Below are 20,726 nucleotides of genomic sequence, written 5' to 3'. Positions count from 1 at the left end.
AAATTATTGCCTAACAGCATAATCCCAGCCATGCGTACACAGAAGTCCTCTTGAATTCAATGGGGCTTACTCCCATGTAAGTGTATATGGTAAGGATGAGGAAGCTGAGTCCCTTCAGAAGTTGTTGGACTCCAAGTACCATCAACCCCAGCCAGTGCCACCAATGGTTAGGGATGAAGAACTGCAGCCTTAACCAAGGGACAGCTTGAAAGTTCCTTTGAATTCCAATCCAAGCATATGTGTAATATGTGTTTATCGGAAGCAAGGTAGTGCCCTCTTCTCACACTGCTTCTTGTGTTTATACAGGTGAGCAGGCATGGCGATATATGATGCTGCAAAATTAGGCCTATATGCTAATAAACTGCTGACCAAATACAAAGTGGATCTGACTACGCTTTGCCAGGATATCAGCGTTGCCAATGTTTCTACCTCCCTAGAGGCCCTGTACTCTTAACTGCAGCATGACTGCCAACGAGGCTCACTTTCCTATTGTCACACCTCAATATGAGAAATGCTATAGCTCCTGAATCCCTGCCTGCTATGTAGTTTTTAATGAGAGGGGCTGGCGCTGTGCTGTTTTTCTTGTGACTGTATGTTTTTAATAGATTTCTTTTATTTATTTATTAAATTTGTGAGTTGCCTTGTCTTGGCAAGGGCAACCCAAAGTGACTTACAAACAAACAAACAAAAGCTCTCACATAGATACACACACCTACCTGACCCCCTATGAAGTAAAAAACAAAAAACAAAACTCAACTAAAACTTTGTTCTGCCCCCCGCCACAACACAAATCTTTATTACAGTCATAGACCAGCATTTAAAATCTAAAAAGTGCTTTAGAAAGTTAAAAGGTATTAAAACACAAGGTGAATATAAAAGTCTGTAAGAATTTAAAAGAAGCTAAAAGAATCCTAAATAAGGGCCAGGAACACGGGGAGGGTGTGGAAGAGCACAAAAGGCTGATATATAAAGGCTTTAACTATCATTTACAGAGCACTCCGATATGTTCATTAAAACTGATGTGTGTATGTGTATTTATGTATATATGTGTGTATGTACATATATATATATATACACACACACACATTCTATTAATGTTTAATTTCTTGTTAATGATTGTTTTCTCTCTGTCTCTATGTTTAATCCGCAAGCCGCCTTCAGTGGGGATATAAGTAAACATACTGAAGAAGAAGAAGAAGATTGAAAGGTTACAGAGAAACACCCGTAAGGTTGCAAAATTTAGCACACACACAACCCTATGGAACTTGCTGCTGCAAATGTTCTGCGGAGCTCCATCCTACTACGCGCTGCTTCTACGGGACGTTGTTCCTAAAGCGGGTTCTATGAATTGCAATCCGATGCAAAGCAGCGACGCCGCTCCGAGCCGGTGCAGCACGACTCGCGTCTCTCGCTTCTCAGAGTTCTCCTAGCTCCGCCCAGGGGGCGGTGGGAGGAGCGTGGCCCCTCCCCTCCCCGCCTCCTTCTCCCAGCCTCCTCCTCCTGACCAAAACATTGACACGTGCTCCGGTCCCTCCTCGTCACGTGACATGTGTGGGAGGTGGAACCTGGGACGTCACAACGCCCCGAGCAGCCAACCGGCGGCCGGGATGCCGGGTGGCAACAAGCGCCGCTCAGGAGGGCCAATGGGGGGAAAGCGAAGAAGAGGGGGGGCGGAGAAAGCGAAGTTCCTTGTTGTCGTCGACGTCTCGGTCAATAGAGACAGTATCAGCCTTGGCTGGGAGCGATTGTGGTGAGGAGGCCCAGAAGGCGAGTGGGGGCGGGGGGGGGAGGTTGTGTGGGAGCCGTTGGAGGGGGAGGGGAGGCGGCCGTTGGAAGGCCAACGGTCAGAGGAGGGTCCCCTCAGGGGAGAAAGGGGCAGGCAGGGGGGAGGCTGTGTCTGGCAGGGGCTGCCAAGAGTGTGTGTGTGTGTTGCTTTTAGCGTCTTCATTATTTTGGACAAGAGCCCTTCCAATGGGTGGGGGGCTTCAGTTTGTTCCTCTCCCCCCCCCCAGGTTTTACACAAATCCTCTGGTCTCTTATAAAAAAAAGACCCTGCCTCTAAGTGGCCCCCAAAGCCCCTGGCCTGTAGTATAGCCCCCTCCCCCAAAATGAATGTGGTGTCCCCTCAAAAGTTATTGGGAAGGGTACATATCCCATAGCAGTGAGGGGAGTGTTGGTATCCCCCCCTACAGCTCTGTCCTTAGGTGTGGTTTTCGACTCTGTGTATATGTATATATTATACACAGAATATTTTACGTTATATACGTGTGTGCGTGTGTGTGTATAAAGTAAAGGTAAAGGGACCCCTGACAATTCGGTCCAGTCGTGACCGACTCTGGGGTTGCGGCGCTCATCTTGCTTTATTGGCTGAGGGAGCCGGCGTACAGCTTCCAGGTCATGTGGCCAGCATGAGTAAGCCGCTTCTGGCGAACCAGAGCAGTTCACGGAAACGCCATTTACCTTCCCATCTACTTGCACTTTGACGTGCTTTCAAACTGCTAGGTTGGCAGGAGCAGGGACCGAGCAACGGCAGCTCACCCTGTCACGGGGATTCGAACCGCCAACCTTCTGATTGGCAAGTCCTAGGCTCTGTGGTTTAACCCACAGCGCCACCCGCGTCCTGTGTGTGTGTAGCCAGGAGTAGAGGTCATTGAAACTTTATTTATTTAAGAACATTTCTAAAGAGATTTATGTTTTTTAAAATCCTCCAAGCGATGTGCATTGTGCTCAGTATAAAAATATCAACTAAAACAGAAATATAACCTAAGAACAATATAAAATCAAGTGAAACAGATTCAGAGCATTCATAGGAATAATGATATCCAGTATTATGGTTCATAAAAGGCCTGGGGAAATAAATATGTACATTAAAAGCCTGGAGCAGGTGTTTGGGAACAAGTGATGTCGATCCACCCTTCTTTCATGAAGGTGAGTAAGAGGGGAGAAAGTAGGTTCCAGTGCTGGGAGTCCATGGCCTACTAGTCACAAATGTTTAGCGTAATACTGCACACAAGGAGGCATGCTCTGACCAAATTGGTTAATAGCCATTTATATTCTCATCTTCATGGCTATGTCTTTTATTTTGTTGCCATCTTTTGCCACAATGTTTCTCTTGATGTTAATTTCTAAATATCATCCTGCTGACATAACAACAACACTGTTAAAAGTTGCATTGTTGCCTTTAAGGAAACCATGCCTTTTCTGGGCCAGGATTGGCGATCTCCAGGGTGGAGATGGATGAAGACAGAAGATGGTTGGAAGCGATGTGAGCCCTGCAGCTCAGAACTTGAGGATGAAAACAATCAGCTTAACAACATCAGTCATAATGTGTAAGAGAAGAAAAAGAAGGGGCCCCTTCTCATTAGCTTAATACTGCTATAAATCAATGCCTATTTTTCTCTAGGTGGGCATGTATCTCAGGGCTGTATTTAACACACAGAGGAAACCGGCTGTTTATTTGCGGATCTTAAGCATGGCAGGAACCTTTTCCTCAAATTCATGTAGTGATTTGATGCTCAAGTTACAGGTACAGTCAGGAACAGTAGTCATGCAGGGGCAGTTTCTGATGCCCTCTTTATGTAAAGTGTTGCATAGCTGTCACTTAGATTTAAAAACAACAACAACAACACATGACCATTACTGCCACCAGGATACAAAACAAATAGCATTGAAAAATTTTGTTCAAGGAATGGGAGGTAAGAGAAGAGTGTAGAGACAATTTATTGTGCCCACTTAAAGCCTAGAAAGTTGAAATGCAGTAGTTTGTGGAATTAGAAACTAAGCATAGTTTTAAGGATTTGGGGTGAAAATCATTTTAGAAGTAAAGCTGTTGCTTTTGAACGTCAAACCTTAGGACTGTAGGCAGTATAATTTTTTTCCACGTAAAACATTTGTCAGCATTGTTAAATCACTTGGATTTTGCATCTAGCTACAAAGAGTGTTAGGTGTCTTACTGTTACTGACTTAAAATAATTTGCTATTGGATTTTGCAGTGGGTTATGTGGGATTTTGTGGGATGACACAAGTAACCGCTCTGTGAATATTGCAAAATAATATCCTGTTCTTTTCCCTATGCAGTAGGGATAGGGTGTGGTGGTACATGCACTGATTATTCTGTGGAGAAGGGACACCACCTTTTATTTAAGAGCAGGGTAACTAAAAGCTGTTTTTTAGTTATTTAAAATAATATGGCTTTCAGAAGAAATATAACAACCTAATTATTTGATGCAGTGTTGTCATGGAGACTTGCCTGTTTTAAATATAAGGTGGGCTATTAGATCCATTTTGGTAAAACTAGGTCATTGTTGTGAAAAGCTTGAAATTATAGGCTTGGAGGGACTTGCTATGTGATCTTCACTACAAGGGCATGAAGGATGCATATGTTTGAAAACCTAAGCACCTGTTTTGCTGGTGGCAACAAATAGGCCAATCAAGCCTTCTTTCTAGGGGGAAAAATCAGGAAGTGTGTATATTAGGATGGCTTTTATATTGTGTGGCATGCAGATATTCGATGATCTAAATAAGCACATCATGCGTTCGCATAAACCACATAGTTAACAGTCCCAGACAATTCTAATGGTAAAGTGGTATTCATAATAAAATGGTAGTTTTAATCACGGGCTGGTATTTTGTCTTGCCCCTTAGTTTGTGTTGTTATTTCCCCAAACTGGCAAAAGATAAGCCCTTATATTTGTTTTGTGTCAGCAGTGTGCCAGGTGTTGCTCAGACCTAGACCTATATAAGAGACTGTGCTCCTACACTGAAACAGTTTCTTGCCTGGATGACTTGCAATGAAACAACTTTTGAACAGGCATACTGTTCACAGCTTCCAGCTGTGGCGACATGACTTGTGTAAGGCAAGCAGGGTAGAATTGAATGGCTCTGCCTCCGTTGTCTTAGAAAATCAGGGAAATTTGACTTTGATACAAGTTTTTGCCAGTGCAAGGCTGTGTTAAACTTCTTCAAATGTGGATTGTAGGCTGTTGCTTAATTCAGGTTTCTATTGGACAACTTCTAGCTGGAAAAAAATTGCACAGAATATACAAATTTAGAAATATTTTCCATAACTTAAGTGGAGATGCATCTCACCATCACTGGAAAGTATGTGGGAATCAGGTGGCCTATGTGCCTTCAGGGTCTCCTGTCCAGTACCACTGACTATTGGTAGCCAACTTCAAGGACCATAATCCCCCTTCTGATGATTCAGTCTCTCAAATAGAGGTCTCTTTTAAATTGAGCTCTGTTCTCTGACAGCTCATCAAATAGTGGCTATGCCACTGTAAAGAAAGACCCATGCCCAACTAGAAGAAATTTCAAAATTTATTCAATACTATGCTAGATCTCTCTGATTCATTTGGAAAGTTGGTGAGATGCTTTGTTAAATTCTTGATGTGCAATAACATTTTAATATTTGCTGTTTAATCCTCCAGATTAGTGTGTGATTTTCCTCCTTCTCTCCCCTCCCCCCCAAAAAAATCTTTATTTTTCTTGTCTTGGTGATTTACAACATCCAGGCTATATTGTGGGTGCTTTTTAAAACTCTGAATTGACAGTGATAAATACCTTCATTTGACAAACTCAGCTGTTTTAATAAAAGCGAACACTGGTGAGTGGGGGAAAATGCATGTATACAATTTTCCTGTCAGAATAAAGATGGGAAGATAAAAGTAATTTTACTTTCCTTTTGTACACTTTGTGCTGTAAAGCTTCAGCAGTTTTGCTTATCTGTGTGAGGCTAACTTCTTTGCAAAGGAAACAATCTCAGGTTATCAGTGTTTTGGAAAACTGAGTGCTTTGTCTTTTGTTGATATAACTTGTGCATCTTTCAGTTTTCTGTGTGAAAATAAAAAGCTTTAATTTACAAGTTGTTGTAAACCTTCTAAATAGCTTTCCACATGAAACACATTTTTAGCAATTTTATTTTCTATATCCTAGGTTCTTTTTAAACTTGCAAAAAGATTGTCAATAAACTGAGCCTCTAGGGCATTGTGACTGGGTTGTCATCTCTTTCAGAGGCCTTGACATATTACAGGTAGTGTTATGCCAACCCCTGATTTTGAGTGCTGAAGAGGCTTAGCATGGTGTGGGTATGTCCTTGAAGCCCTCCTGCAAAATACTGATCATCTGGAGGGAACCCTTTCATAGCTTGCAAAAAACTAACATAATGCATATGAGGGTTTTTTGGGTGGTGGGTGATTTTTAAAGTAGTGATTACTGGGACTGGATCAGTCTGAGTAGTTGTAGATTTTATAAGAATATCTAGAGGATTTATAATAATATAACAACACTATTAAAATAATTCAAAATAATTCACAACAGAAAAATATGAATTATTTTAGCATTATTTACCACAGATATTTTCTGTGTTTTACGTATGTGAATGATAAATGAAATTGCTTCCTTGGTAATTGATTCACAAGGCTACGTAAAAGCAGTTTGTAAATAAACACATGCATTTGTTTCTTTGTGAGTCAACAAGCATGTGGACAGGGGTGATCTAGGAGACCTTCTGTACTTAGACTTTCAATGTTTTTAAACCAAGTCCCTCACCCAAGTCCCTCATTTGGAATAGTAATTGGTTAAAGCACTGGTCTTCATGGCCTGATCCAAGGTGGGTCGCAACAGGAGCACTACCACCATGCAAATAGAAGGTAAAAGGTTAGGAAAAGGGTCTCACAATGCATGTTTGGATTAAAAGTGGGCCCTGAGTCTGAAAAGGTTGAAGACTACTGGGTTAAAGAACAGGAAGCAGAGTAGGAACCTACAGGCGGATTTCACAATTGTGGCATGTTAATAGGTAGGGTTCTCCAGGATCTGTATTGAGATGGGTGCTTTCTAACTTGTTCATTGAAAAAAAAATTATTTGCATTTTCAAAACAGGAACAGAGAGCATATTTAACCCCCTCCTTCCCCTCTCCCTGTCCCACTAACAACCATACTAAATACAGCATATGTGCATATACCATATGACTGTCCTTCCACACTTTTCCTGGTTCCTTTTGCTTTTCTACTACTCCACGTGATCCACCTCTTTTTAATCCAATTTGTTAGAAGAGGGGTTATTTGAATTGTACGATGGAAAAATAATAATAATTGGAGACTTGAATGAGGTAGTATTCCCAGAATATGATAGATAAAATCAAATGATAAGGTCCAATGAAGGGAAGGAATATGGAGCTAATAGATCTATGGAGATTTAAACACCTAACAGAATGTGACTGTACTTTCCATTGAAGATATCAAAATAGTTCCAATAGATTAGACATGGCGTGGGCCTTCAAAGACACTCTTCTAATGTTTATTTTTTATTTTTTGGTAGAAAGACGATTCTTGTTCATTTGGGGCATTTTTCCTACGATTACCCATCTTTCCTCTATTTTAATCTCTACTAATATTATACTGCCTAACGTGTTCATTTTTATTTTTCTGGAGTTGGTGTGAGGTGGTCCAGTTTTCAGATGACATGTAATTATTCACAATGGCAGATTTCAGTAGAGAATAAGGCTCTGAATGGTACCTGCAGAGACAGCATGATTCTCTGCACCAGTTCCTTGGGAACAGAAATGAGGCAAGGGTATTTTGCTCATGTCTTTTTTTCAGGCTTCCCATATGGCGTCATCTTGGCAATGGTGAAAACAGACTGCTGGTCTAGGTGTTTGAAGCAACGGTGTGATTTTACATGTTTGATTGAAAATAAAGGCCCATTATGTTCAATGGGGCTTATGCTCAGATAAGTGTACATAAATCCTTAGGCTGAAATCACAAATACTTACTTGAGAGTAAGCACAACTCAATATGGTGGGATTTACCTTCAAGTATACATGCATAGGATGGAGTTGTTGCACTGGTAAAACCAACAGCCATCAAAACAACATGAAACTCTGAAATGCAAATGACTCATTCCTACCTTCACATACTGTGGTTTGTTCAATTGTATCTGAGGGATTGGTTCTTTAAATAGATTTTTTTTCCTTTCAGCATCTTAGATAATGATGAAGAAATATACTGTGCTGATGACTGCGAATTTGCAAGCAAGAAAAGGAAAAAGGATCATTTTAGGAACAATGCAAAATCTCAGTGTAAGACTAAACTATTTTTTAGTTCTGAGAATAGTTGACAGTGTAAGTTTGCTTTCCAGCGTATTTCAACAGAACCTATACATAATGCAAATACTTATGTATTTGAGAATGCTAGAGTAGCTAAGAATTATTTCAGTGGAAACAAATGACATGTGTAACATGCTAATCATCTGCACACACTCCATGTAAAAATGGTAAGGGAAAGCAATGAAAAAATAATCTTGGTTGAGGGTTTTGTTCTTAACATAATAATAGGGAGGCTTACTTTTACCAACAGTGAACTTTAGTAAACTAGCATCTGTGCAATTTTGATTGTGGGTGCATGTAGCCTGCTGGTGGGAGGTAAAATCAAGAGCTCATTTTAAATATTTCTAAAATGTACCCAGGACTTACAGAAATTTACTTGAAAATGTGCTTCCCTTAAATCAGATAGATTTTGGTTTATTTCTTGCATGATTCTTTGCGTCACAGTGGCTTTCATGATTCTTCCAAGCAATCCTTCACATAACTGTGTCTGATGGGATTGTTCATTAATGTGGTGTTGGCCATGCTTATCCCACAGAATTGCTGAGATTGGATGTTTTTACTTCCATTCTTGATTAACTACAGTGTTGTGTCTGAGCCCTAAATTGTGGCTAATCTTAACTACACTTAGAGAAAATGAACTAGCATCAAAAATTTGGTTTGAAATGGACTTGTTTCTGCTAACTAGGGTGAAGTCTATTACATGACAAACTGCAGGTAGTCAGAAGTGGAAGCTTCCAAACTCCTCTGTAGCTGCACTGGAAGAGGAGGTAGAAAGATCACTGACTTGTCTTTGTATCTCTAAACCATGGCTTTAGGCAGGGATAGACACAGAGAAATCTGCTTTCATATGCATAGTGCCACAGGTGGACAGGACAGTAGTTTTGGTTTTTAAAAAATTGGTGGAAAACCTTTCCCTCACATATTATTAAAGATTGTTAGAACCTTTTTGCAAAAGAATTTGCCTATGATTGCCTACTAGTTTTTGATGGGGAATCTTTGTCTTCTTTACTTGTAAATCAATACATCTGCAGCAGAATATTAAAAAAGGTGTTCCTTATCTTGCTTCTAGGCTTCTATCGTGAAAAATGGATATATGTTCATAAAGAAAGTACTAAAGAAGTAAGTGGTGGGCATGATTTATGTGCTTTTGGTAATTATCCATTTAATTAATCCACACACGCTAATGTATTTATTAGCTAGCTGCACACTTATTTATTTAGCTAGTCTGTTGGGGGAGAGTCAGCATCAGATAGCAGTTGCATAGGGAAGAGTAATTCAGATTTCAAGGCTTCAGTGTTGTGGGTTTTTCCTCATACCTTCCATATGCTAGCTTGAACATACTAAAGCACAATACTACTGCATAATACTTTCCATATGTAGACAGATGGAGAGAATGGCCACTGGTGAATGTAGGAGGCAGCATGAACAACGGCTCCCAAAGCAGCAACTTATTTCTTTCCTTCTACTTTCCAGCCCATATGTCATGAGTATTGGGGAAATGGGTAGCTAGGTGACTGTGGGACATTAACAGCTATGTGATTTGTGTGGGTGGTACATTCCAGGCTTGCACATTTATCCTCTCCGGGAAGGCTTCTTTTGTGACTCTAACATGTTTCTCCCCCTCCCCCATTTTTCTTTTCAAGAGACATGGCTATTGCACGCTGGGAGAAGCTTTTAATCGCTTAGATTTTTCAAGTGCAATTCAGGACATCAGAAGGTTCAATTACGTGGTAAAAGTAAGATGCTCTTGTACTATGTAGTTCTGTGGTTGAATTTAACTTACTGTAGTATATATATATTCTCTGTATATATATATTATCTGTATATTCTGAAGGTTGCTAACGTTAAGAAAGTTCATCTTAAACTAGAGCCAAAGAATTGCCTCCATTTCTCAGATTAAAAACTGACATTGGGTTTTATTGTAAAGTGACAATGTCTCAAGCAATCAGAAAAGAGTTCTCCAGGGGTCCTTTGTGTGATATCTCTGAGAGTCTTACCATGATGCTCTTTGTGGTTCTGAACTATTATAGAACAGTACCAAAGGACTACTTGGCTGTACCTGTGTTCCCTACAAGGACTTTAGACTTGTTTCTACAGTGACATCCCCCATGTGTCACCTGGCAAGCTACATTTAGAAAATGAAAATTTCAGAATCGGTTGTACACAAATCTTTGAGCCTGCCTAAAGCATCTCTTTGGATACTGGACTTTATTTTACTCATTTCCATTCTGTAAACTGATGTATTAAACAGCTTTGGTTAGGAGTCTGCATTTTAGTTCATGCTGTTTTACTATAATTTATCTGCCACTTTCTGCCAACAAACAAAATGGGCCTTCAAGTGACCAAATGTGATCTTATTTTTTTGTTTAGTGTCTATTCATGTTCCCAAAGACACGGGGATGGTGGTGGTCAGATTTCTTTGTCAAAGGTGACTCCTGGGAGTAGCTTTGTTTTGAATGTAGCTCACATTTGTAGGCTAATGCAGACATACTGCTGCTAAGGATCAACTATACTATGTTGTGAACCACCCTCTGATCGTGGAATGAAGGGTGGTATACAAATTTAATAATAATAATTTGCTCAACCATAGCTAAGCCAAATAGAGAGGTTGTACATTCCTCCACTCAACCAGCTCCCTTCTAGAGCTTGACCACAAGCCAACTATTATATTGGCGGTGGCAGTAATCACAGTTAGGGCTAAGAAGACATTGGCACGACAACTCTGAACTTCATGCTTAAATGTGAACATTGCCTGAGAAAGTGTGTTTATGTGTGTTTATCTTAAACATATACTATGAGAAGCCTAGAAAGAGTAATAAAAAGCCCCATTGAACACAGTGATACTTTACTTATGAGTAAACATGCTGTCACATCTGCACAGCACTGATCTTGCTGCCACCCTGCCCCATGCAGGTAAGCCACAGTGACACAAATATCATGAGGGCAGCTCATCTGCCTGCCCATCTGATTGCTATTTCCCTGCCCCAAGGAGCTAACAAACTAAAACTTGACATGGGAGAAATGGAGTAAGGGAAGGGACTCTACCCCTTCCTCCCCCACCTATGCTGTATGTTGAGGAATCTAAAGAACAGAACTAATTGTGGCTTATTTGTTACACATCTTCTAATACACAATTATTATCTTTTAGCTTTTGCAATTAATAGCAAAATCCCAGTTAACTTCATTGAGCGGTGCAGCTCAAAAGAACTATTTCAATATCTTGGACAAAATTGTTCGCAAAGGTAAGGACACAAATTTCCATAGCTGCAAATGACACTTTGGCATTTTGATCAATTGCTGTTTAGGTTTTAAGAAAGCACTTGCCTAGTAGCCATGGATAACAAGAAACTGCATGCAGGTCAGTGAGTGGGGTTGTTGAAGGAGGAATGCACTGGCTTAGCGCAGTGTGGGAATAAAAAAGACAGCGGCAGATCACCACATTTGCATGCTCCTCTCCAAGAGCTCCCACATCTAGTTGGTCCAGCTAAGCTATAGTTCAGCTTGCCATGTTGTGAACAAGGCCATCATACTGGAAACCCCAGATCCTTGGTCCTGCCATATGCATTTATTTGCTGGGGCAGCAATTCTTGGCTGTTACCTTTAAGATTATAAAACGACAATGGATCAGCTTTTCAGCTCTTTAAAATAAATGTAAAATGTAGTAGGAAAGCAAGAATTCTCACGTGTGTTTCTAAATTCCCACTTGAAGTTCTGGAGGACCAATACAACCCACGTCTAATCAAAGACCTTCTTCAGGAGCTGAGTTCTGCGCTGTGCATATTAATACGGGGCGTCGGGAAATCGGTGCTAGTAGGAAACATCAATATTTGGATTTGCCGGTTGGAAACCATCCTTCTGTGGCAGCAGCAGCTCAATAATCTTCAAATACCCAAGGTATACCCAGCTTTTATGGCTCTGTTAAATGTGATGTTTGAGCTGTGAAATCCTTTTATCTGTCGGTGTCACCAGGGTGTCATCTGTCTGCCTCTCTCTGTCCTCCCCCTCCTCTCTGATACGGAATTATAAACAGGCATGAAGCAGGTTTCTTAAAAAAAATAATCAACATTTGTTGAGTAGAGCGGACACCAAGATAATTAAACTGTGATGGTGAAATAGGCAATGTTTTGTTTTCAGTGCTTGATTTCAAGACATCATCCTGTACCAAGTTGCTTCCAAAAAAGTACTGGGTATCTGCTGATCATAGCTGTCAAGTGTCCCTTATTTGAAGGGGCAGTCCCTTATTCCAGTGCCATGTCCCGCTGCTGTCCCTTATTGATGGATGTCCCTTAAATGTCCCTTAAATGATGTCCCTTAAATTTCAAAGGAAGCAGCTCATCTCCCTCCCTTCCTGTCGGCCAGGGAGGAGGGAGGCTCCAACTGTGTTGCTTGGCTGTGTTGCTCACCCAATAAGAAGTCTAAAAACGACTGGGGGTGGAGCTTGCATGCCTTGTGTGTGGCTAGTTAATGCCAGCTGAGGGGTTTTTTGAATGCTGGACGCCATTTTGTTGCACGTGCTGCTGCAAACTTTGCAGTGCAAAGCCAGGCCGGGGAGCCATCTTAAGTTGAGGCTGCATAGGCCTTGTGGTGCATGTGATTCAGATTCTATTCAGTTGAACCTCTGGTTACAAAGTTGGTTGGACAGTGTTCTCGGAGCTACCAGCATGAGTTTGACCAGACTGCAGGAGGACAGGAAGACTGGAGTGCCTGGAACAGGTGAGGCTGCAGGTCACTTATTTTGGCTGCTGGTCCCTTATTTTCAAGGCTGCTGGTCCCTTATTTTCAAATCTGTAAGTTGACAGCTATGCTGCTGATATTTAAGCCTTCAAAAATGTACTGTGGCTATATGAAAATATTTATTTCGTCCTCTAACGGAATATTTTATAGGTTTAGTCAGAACCATTAAAAATGCATTAATAGTTGGCATTTAGGACCAGCCCCAAAGACACTTAACTACCTGAAGCAAATCGCAAGATGGTGCCCCTTCCCCATTCTACATACAGACTGGCAGACAGGGATAGGACAGCATCCTCCACAACATCTGGATGCAGCAGATGTTGCAGGACAAGCCACACCACTTTGGATCCAGGCAAATGGGTCCAAAATTGGGGACCACTTTAACAACTGTTGCCTTTTTCTTTTCACAATAAAGCGTATACTCAACAAGTTTTATGATGAATTACAGTGCAATCCTAGCCATATCTACTGAGAAGCAAGTCCCATTGAGTTTGATGGGGCTTGCTTCCAGGTATGTGGCATTAGGGGTCTCGGGTGGTGCAGAGCCTCTTGGGCTTGCTGATCAGAAGGTCAGCAGTTTGAATCCGCATGACCTGGTGAGCTCCCGTTGCTCTGTCCCAGCTTCTGCCAACCTAGCAGTTTGAAAGCATACCAGTGCAAGTAGATAAATAGATATTGCTGAGACAGGAAGACAAATGACGTTTCCGTGCACTCTGGCACTCGTCACGGTGCCCCATTGCACCAGAAGTGGTTTAGTCATGCTGGCCGCATGACCTGGAAAGCTGTGGGCAAGCGCCTGCTCCCTTGGCCTGAAGGTGAGATGAGCGCTGGACACTATAGTTGCCTTTGACTGGACTTAACCATCCAGGGGTCATTTACCTTACCTTACCTTTATGTGGCATTAGGATTGCAACCTTCAGATGAATTTAGCTGTTTAGATTTGAGTGTTTGGGGGGGGGGGGGAGAAAACAAACACACCTAAGGCTGCTCAAACTGAAATAGTGAGTTTACTTTTGAACTTATAGCTAACTGTTGTTAACTTGTTTTTCAGCAGGTCACCAATGGACTTACACTCTGCGATCTCCCTTTACATATGCTGAACAACATCTTGTATAGATTCTCAGACTGCTGGGACATTATCACTTTGGGCCAAGTGTCTCCCACATTGTATATGCTCAGTGAAGACAGGCAGTTATGGAAAAAGCTTTGCCTGTACCATTTCGCTGAAAAACAGGTTAGAGGAACTTTGTCATTTTAGGGTTGAGAGAGGCTGTGTATACCAACAGAAAACACATGGGAGTGTTCTCATGTGTTCATTATAAGCAAATGTATTTGGAAATCAATCCCATTGGTTTCAGTGGAACTGCTTCCAATTAAGAGTGCATATGAGTGTAAATGCATGGCACAGTCTGATGTTTACTGCTCAGTAAATCTTCCTGAATTTGGACCTGCTCTGTAATAAGCATGCATAGTCCTACAACTAGGTTTGATCACATCAAATATGTAGAGTATAACCATTTGTAAATAATAACCTAATATTTTTTTAGCACAGGGACTATACCCTACAGCCCTCCAGAATGGGCAATGGTCAAAAATGATGGGAAATAGGGGTCGACATCTGCACAGTCTCTTAAAATATTTCACATCTGACTTTCCATTACTTTTCATAGCTAAATAGTGTTTTTTAAAAAATCTGAGTCAGATGCTGGTTAAAACAGCACAATAGCCTTCAAATGTTACCTTTCTGTTCAGTTCTATAGGCACCCTATTCTGTCAGAAAAAGGTCATATTGACTGGAAGCTGATGTTCTTTGCACTTCAGAAATGTTACCCTATAAAGGAACAATATGGAGATACCTTGCATTTCTGTCGCCATTGCAGTATTCTCTTCTGGAAGGTAAGAAATGAAATACCTAGAATATTAGGTTGGAAACTATTCAGTAACTGAGGAAACAATCAGAGGGAGGAGTAGTCTTATATATAGAGTTTCCGTTTCACAAACTAGAATAGTCTGCTGGTCTGAAATATGAATAGCTTTCAAAACAAATTCAGAATGTAAAAGTTCAGCTTTGTACTATGTTTAACAATTAAATATTTGGGGAATTTATTTTTAGAGCACATCGGGGGCTTGCCAAACACAACACTGAAAGCAACTTAAATATTTGCAAATGGAAGCTTCCACTTCCTGAGCCTGTGCGTAATAACCAAAAGGGGGATTACAGTGGGGGAACTTGAGTTATAGATAGGTCTGAAAAACTTAGTCGTTCCTTAGCTCTTGTTATGCTGCCTGCTCCTGTGTTTTCCTTTTTAATGATTTGTGGTCTAAAAAGACAAATGGGCATTTGCAAAAAGTTTCCTTTCCAAGTTGCCTGGTTGTGATTCTTTCTTCTCAGATATAGAGATGGGGGGAGAGATTTTAATTCAGTTTGAAGGGAAATCTGTTTAATGTTATGAAACAATACACAAACAAAAATGTAGCTATTTTCCAAATTCATACTTTTCTGAATTTTGCAATGCAGTTCTCCAGCCAAGTAATTCATACAAAAAATGCATAGAAATGCATATATTAGTGAAAATAACAGACAAAAAATACAGTAGAACAGGGAAAATTTCTTTGCAAAAAATATGTATATTAGGAGAAAATAGCACTAAAATGCAGGTGGATTGTCAAGAGAAGTTTTTAAAGAGAAAAATCACAACCTGATATGAAGAATGTAAGACTGGAAAAGCGAGAAGCAAAAATTGACATTTGCCTATCCTTATTCAGAGGTATCAAATAGCAAAATAGCAATTTTACAAACTCTTAGTTGTACAAGCTTCAGGACCATGTAGATTTCTCCAGCGTGAGTTTCCCTTTAATCATTACATTAGAAGCTCACAAAAGCTGTACGTTCAAGGTACTCCAGTATCCCACTTACTAGCACATCTAGCAGCAACAGACGTTGCTCCAAAGAATGTATTTACACGTGGCATATAGCAGCTCTTGCTTGAATCATGTTTGCAGTAAGAGCATGTGCTAGAATCTTATGTCTATCTGCATGGGCACTTATTGGACTTTTAACCCAAATAATACAATACAAGCTCAGAGGTAGTTGAAGAACCTCATGTGGAAATGTGGTAATAAAGAAACTCTGAAAAGGGTAAAGATATGAGAGGCGAAGTAGTCAATATAATGCATTCGCAGTTGCTGATGTTTAACTCTCATAGTGTTCTAAGGTACTTGCAATGAGATCTCATGTCTGCTTTCTTGGACTCAAGCTCTGTTGCTTTAGCAGAACATGCTTCCAGGTACTGCTTTGAGGATATGATGTTCCCCTACGGGCATCTTATGAGAAAATCTTTGGTGTTTGAGATAATGAAGGTGGCCGAATTCTTTAAATATCTGCTGGGGTCAGAGTGGCAAAGTAAATTTTCCCTTTTTGTTTCCTGATCAAGGACTTTAATTATCACAGACATACAGTGCAATAAATTTCTTTCACATGATTGATGCCAATTCCTGACCTTTTTTTTTCATTTTTCATTTCTTATAAGCAGGATAACTTTTCTAACCAGTAAAATTGTCTAGATAGGAATGCCCTGCAGAAAGCTGTTGTATATCATGTACTGAACTCTGCTGCTTGTCATTCTATCGAATAAAATCTTCCTCTCTTTTGCGTCTCTGCCCCTCTACCTGTTTCTTCCTTCATGACTTCCTCAAAAGGACTACCACCTTGCTTTGTTACTCAAGGTACTTTATGTGTATTTCATCCTGCCTTTCTTCTGTATCCATGTTACATAGCTGAAGCAAATAAGATCCTTCTTACTGTAATGTCACAGCCCTGAACATGTTGTTCTCTCACTTAATTGAGATTTTTAGAATTCTTTTCTTGGCTATAAAATGCTGCTTTTTAAATCTTACATAAAAAAGATTCAGTGTCTGATGTAATCAAATGAAGTTTCCAATGAACTCCTCTCTTAAACTTTGTCACAGGAATGTAGCTAATTCTCCTGAGAAGTTGTATTATGTTTAAAGGCTGTGTTTTTTAGGTTGCTAATGACCAGGAATGCTTTCATTTATTTAGGCTGCAATCCTATATATTGCACTTATCCAGGAGAAAGAAAGTCCCATTGAACTCATTCTGGCTTACATTTAAATAGGCATGGAAAAATTTGCATGGTTTCATTTTTATTTACAAGGTTTATAGCCGTGCGCATTTACAGTGGTACCTCCGGTTGCGCACAGGATCCGTTCCGGAGCTCTGGTCAGATCCCAAGGTGTGCGTATCCGGAGGTGCCGCTTCTGCGCATGCGTGTGGCGCATAGAGCGCTTTTGCGCATGCACGCACAGCAAAACCTGGAAAAATACTTCCGGGTTTGCCGCACATGTATCCTGAAGGATACATAACTGGAAGTGAACGTAAGTAGAGGTACCACAGAAAGGGAATGTGCAAACAATACATGAAGAAGAAGAAATGTTCGGCATAAGTAGTAAAAGGACATATAAGCATTATATTGTAACACCTTATCAAACTTTTACTGGAATCCCTTTAATTTGTTCTGCATCTGTCTTAAAACAGATTGCTGCACAAAAGGGCTAATCTTGATGACCACCATCACCACCACAGGTCTCCTGCACCTCACCCTACACTGTCAAAGCCACTGTGTGTTTCAGATGAAGAACTGGGTGTATTGCACTCCAGCAAGCAAGCTGTAGAGCAAATACATTGCCTATACTTGCACCCTTTTCCTCATCATGATACTTCAGTAAGCAAGGATGCATGATTCTTTACACTGCCTACCTAAAGAAAAATGTGTACTGTATAATGCACAAGTGCACTTTAGGAAGACCATGCACAAGTACACTCTAGGATGACCACAGTTCAGTGGAAGAGCTCGTGCTTTGCATGTAAATGTCCCAAAGGTTCAAGACCCTGCAGATCTGCTGGTAAATGTAGTCAATACAATACTAGACAGACCTAAAGGGTCTGACTCTGTAAGAGGCAGCTTACTATGTTCTTACAGTCACAAAAGCACTTCCTTCATGAGCAACTATGGGATTGGTCACTGGGTACGTACAACTGGAGCGCCCAAGAGGCTCCAGGCCTTGCCTCATATGTGATTTAAAGATAGAAGCAGGAGACCTTGAACAAGATACACATCTTTCTCTCAAAACGGCAGTGCTGTTGCAATATTTTGATATCTATAAATAGTAGCAGCTACTATGTATAAACTGTTGGCTTTGGATACTGCTTCACAACCAGTAATAGTCTGCTTGCCTATGCAAAGAGAGAATAACTGTGCCCTTCATTTTTTTAGGATACAGGACATCCCTGCACAGCCAATGATCCCAACAGCTGCTTCATGCCAGTTTCTCCTCAGCACTTCATAGACCTCTTCAAATTTTAAGTGCAATCCATTAATTCTTGGTGATTTCTTCATACATATTTTTGTACAGTCATGCAGTATATGTATAATGCTTTTTGTGCAATATTTCCCAGAATGTGCTTTGTAGTTATAAAGGGATGTCATAGGGTCAAAAGGAGAGAATACTGACCAGAGCATCATGTAAGATGTTCAGTTTGCAGCAGGCAAACCGAAGGACTATTTCATTTTGCAAGGGAAGATGTACCGTGGAAGCCGGAGAAGGTGTCTACAAAAGGAGTCATTGGAGTTTTAGTCAAATTTTGGAACTGTTAATACATCAATGATTTACAACATTTTTGTTAGGGCTATAGTGATTTTTAGTTGATAACTGTAGGCAGTTTCCTTTTTGGTGACCAAAAACAACCTGCTTATTTGATCTTTGTCTTCATCCCCTTCACATCCTATTTCAATTGTGCACAATTTGCACATCCTACAAATGTTAGGAGATTCTCTGTAGGCTTCTTTGTACATACCATGTCAGCTATTGAGTTCTGCACATCAGTAAAAAACATAGTTTTGTGTACCTGTTGTGCATCCTCTTGTGAAAGAAGCCAACTCCATTTTGTAAATACATTATGCAGAATATTTATTTTTCTTAAAATATATTTTATTAATTATGTCAAACCTAATTGTGTCCTAAATAATGTGAGCTGCTGATTGCTGGTTCCTGCAGTGCGATGAAGTTTTCTGATGGTAGTCCCATCCTTTTATATGGTGGTGGTTTCTCGTAACAAGTACAGCAATGCTACGTGGTACTGCTGTGGAAACTATTGGCTAACTCCAGAGGAACTGAAAATAGCCTAATAATGGCTGGCACTCTCTTGGATGCTACTCCCCCACCCCACCTCGATATGTAATAGTGTAGTTCAGAAAGGGCAAATTTAAAACAACTTGCAGCGTGTTCTGAAAATCTTGAAACAATCATTCCAATATAATGTATACATGTGAGTACAGGCCTTTCATTGCATACCACAGTGTGTTTTGAATCTAGTTTTGTACACAAATAAATCATGTTTTTTGCCTATTAATTCTTGTCTGGAATTCTTTTTCTTGGCACCCAGTGCTTCTTGATATTTGATTTGATTGAGATCAATGTGATTTTCTTCAAGCATGAACACTTAAAAATGCATCTATCATCCTATTGGCTTATTGTGGCTATTGGATCTACAGGAAAGTGGCTGAGTTGGCCATGTGATAACAATCCTCTGCATCTTGATAACTGCATGTCACATTCACTTGTGAGATGTCGCTATTATCCCCATATGAGGAGTGGAAGGAGAGTGGCTTCCCTAAGAGCTCAAACAAGTCTTTGGCTTTTTAATAGCCAAAAGAGAAGTGGTTTTAGAATGGAGAAGCAGCAGGCAGGGGAAGATTTAACCTATCCAACACCAAAACCCTGGCTGCTTCTCTAGTCTCCCCATTTTTTCACAATAATCTTTTCTTAAAGTATTTGGATGCTTGCTATATGCATTTGTGTAGTTAGACCCTATGAGTGCCCCCAATAGCTATCTCTTCTCACTAATACTAGCATACAACTAGGGCTGACATATGTCTTGATTTTCCAGGACATGTCCTGGAATTCGCCTCTGAAAATGGCGTCCTGGATTATTTTTCAGAAGTGGGGCAAATGTCCTGGAAAACTGGCAACAGGGGTTAAATCATGCCAAAAATCTCTTTAAAAGCTCCAGAGCTCAAAAATACAGCAACCCTAATACAACAATTTTTCTTGATGAATAAAGGATGAAAGAAGGGGATTGACTGCCCATTAGCCCCCTCTGCCTGGCTCATTCCAGTTTCCAAGCAACTACAGTCATACTTGGCTATAGCAACGTGGAAGCAGGACTGTATGGTTGGGGGAACAGATGGTGGAAACAAGTATATATTAACCCAGGCCTTTGGGCATCTGTTGTGTGACCTACCAGTGTCTAAAGATGAGAGGGAACTACTTGTACTGTGAACCTGTTGCTTATCTCCAACATAAATGCTGCTTGCCTGATTTATGAGTTATTTTATTATTCCTGCAAGATACCTGGATTCAGGCTTTGTTTGCCCTCAGAAGGGAAAACATACCAAAGTTGGGGTGCTGCTGAGAGTAAAAATAGCAACCTTCAGTTATGCCTGGAAGGTGGTGTTAGGGCTTATCTTCTGAAATGTTGTCATCTGTCCTCCGTGCTAATGGTCTTCCTATCCCTGGAGGCCACAAAGGGTGCTGCTGACTTGGATTGTGTTTGAGTTCAATTAGATTGTATTTTGGAGCAATCAGTTTCTAATGTCCTGGCCACAGTTATATGTATGTCTCCATCTTGTGAACTGCAAACAAAAGCCTGTAGGGAATGCTGGGAAGTGCTTGAAGCAGAGACAATAAAGATACGAAGCACAGCTTGAGTTTCCCGTGTGACAGAAAAGTGATGACAGCAATTGCCTAAGCAATTTTACCATGTGTGGATTTAACTTTCCATTATAAGAAGTGTCTTACGTTGCAGCC

General features: G+C 40.6%; 1 protein-coding gene and 1 long non-coding RNA gene across 4 annotated transcripts; both read left to right on the top strand.

Annotated features, from left to right (window-relative positions):
- The first annotated feature begins 1,575 nt into the window (after positions 1–1,575).
- On the top strand, positions 1,576–19,269 carry FBXO25 (F-box protein 25). Of its 3 annotated transcripts, none has more exons than XM_083495692.1 (11): positions 1,576–1,750; positions 3,187–3,329; positions 7,978–8,078; positions 9,175–9,224; positions 9,749–9,841; positions 11,254–11,347; positions 11,815–11,999; positions 13,891–14,073; positions 14,592–14,735; positions 16,539–16,565; positions 18,134–19,269. In XM_083495692.1, the coding sequence occupies exons 2-11, from the start codon at positions 3,193–3,195 to the stop codon at positions 18,221–18,223; spliced, it is 1,104 nt and encodes a 367-aa protein (XP_083351818.1). In that variant the 5' UTR covers positions 1,576–1,750; positions 3,187–3,192; the 3' UTR covers positions 18,224–19,269. The 3 variants fall into 3 exon arrangements, with proteins under 3 accessions (XP_083351818.1, XP_083351820.1, XP_083351819.1); XM_083495693.1 differs by having other exon boundaries at positions 1,690–1,767; XM_083495694.1 differs by lacking the exon at positions 16,539–16,565.
- Positions 12,232–13,795, top strand: LOC310703493. Its single transcript, XR_014524190.1, has 2 exons — positions 12,232–12,311; positions 12,925–13,795. It is a non-coding gene; the product is annotated as an uncharacterized lncRNA (long non-coding RNA).
- Positions 19,270–20,726: the final 1,457 nt, after the last annotated feature.

Source organism: Podarcis liolepis (assembly GCF_965112155.1).
Source record: "Podarcis liolepis genome assembly, chromosome: 3".
NCBI lineage: Eukaryota > Metazoa > Chordata > Lepidosauria > Squamata > Lacertidae > Podarcis > Podarcis liolepis.
The sequence above is the reverse complement of the archived record's forward strand: the minus strand, read 5'-3'. Positions and strand labels throughout refer to the sequence as shown.

Bases quoted from the DNA above. Each gene is read 5' to 3' on its own strand.
- FBXO25 (XM_083495692.1), top strand. From the start codon at position 3,193: ATGCCTTTTCTGGGCCAGGATTGGCGATCTCCAGGGTGGAGATGGATG. The intron at 14,736-16,538 runs GTAAGAAATGAA...CTTCCTCAAAAG, and splicing joins GCAGTATTCTCTTCTGGAAG to GACTACCACCTTGCTTTGTT. The intron at 16,566-18,133 runs GTACTTTATGTG...TCATTTTTTTAG, and splicing joins ACCTTGCTTTGTTACTCAAG to GATACAGGACATCCCTGCAC.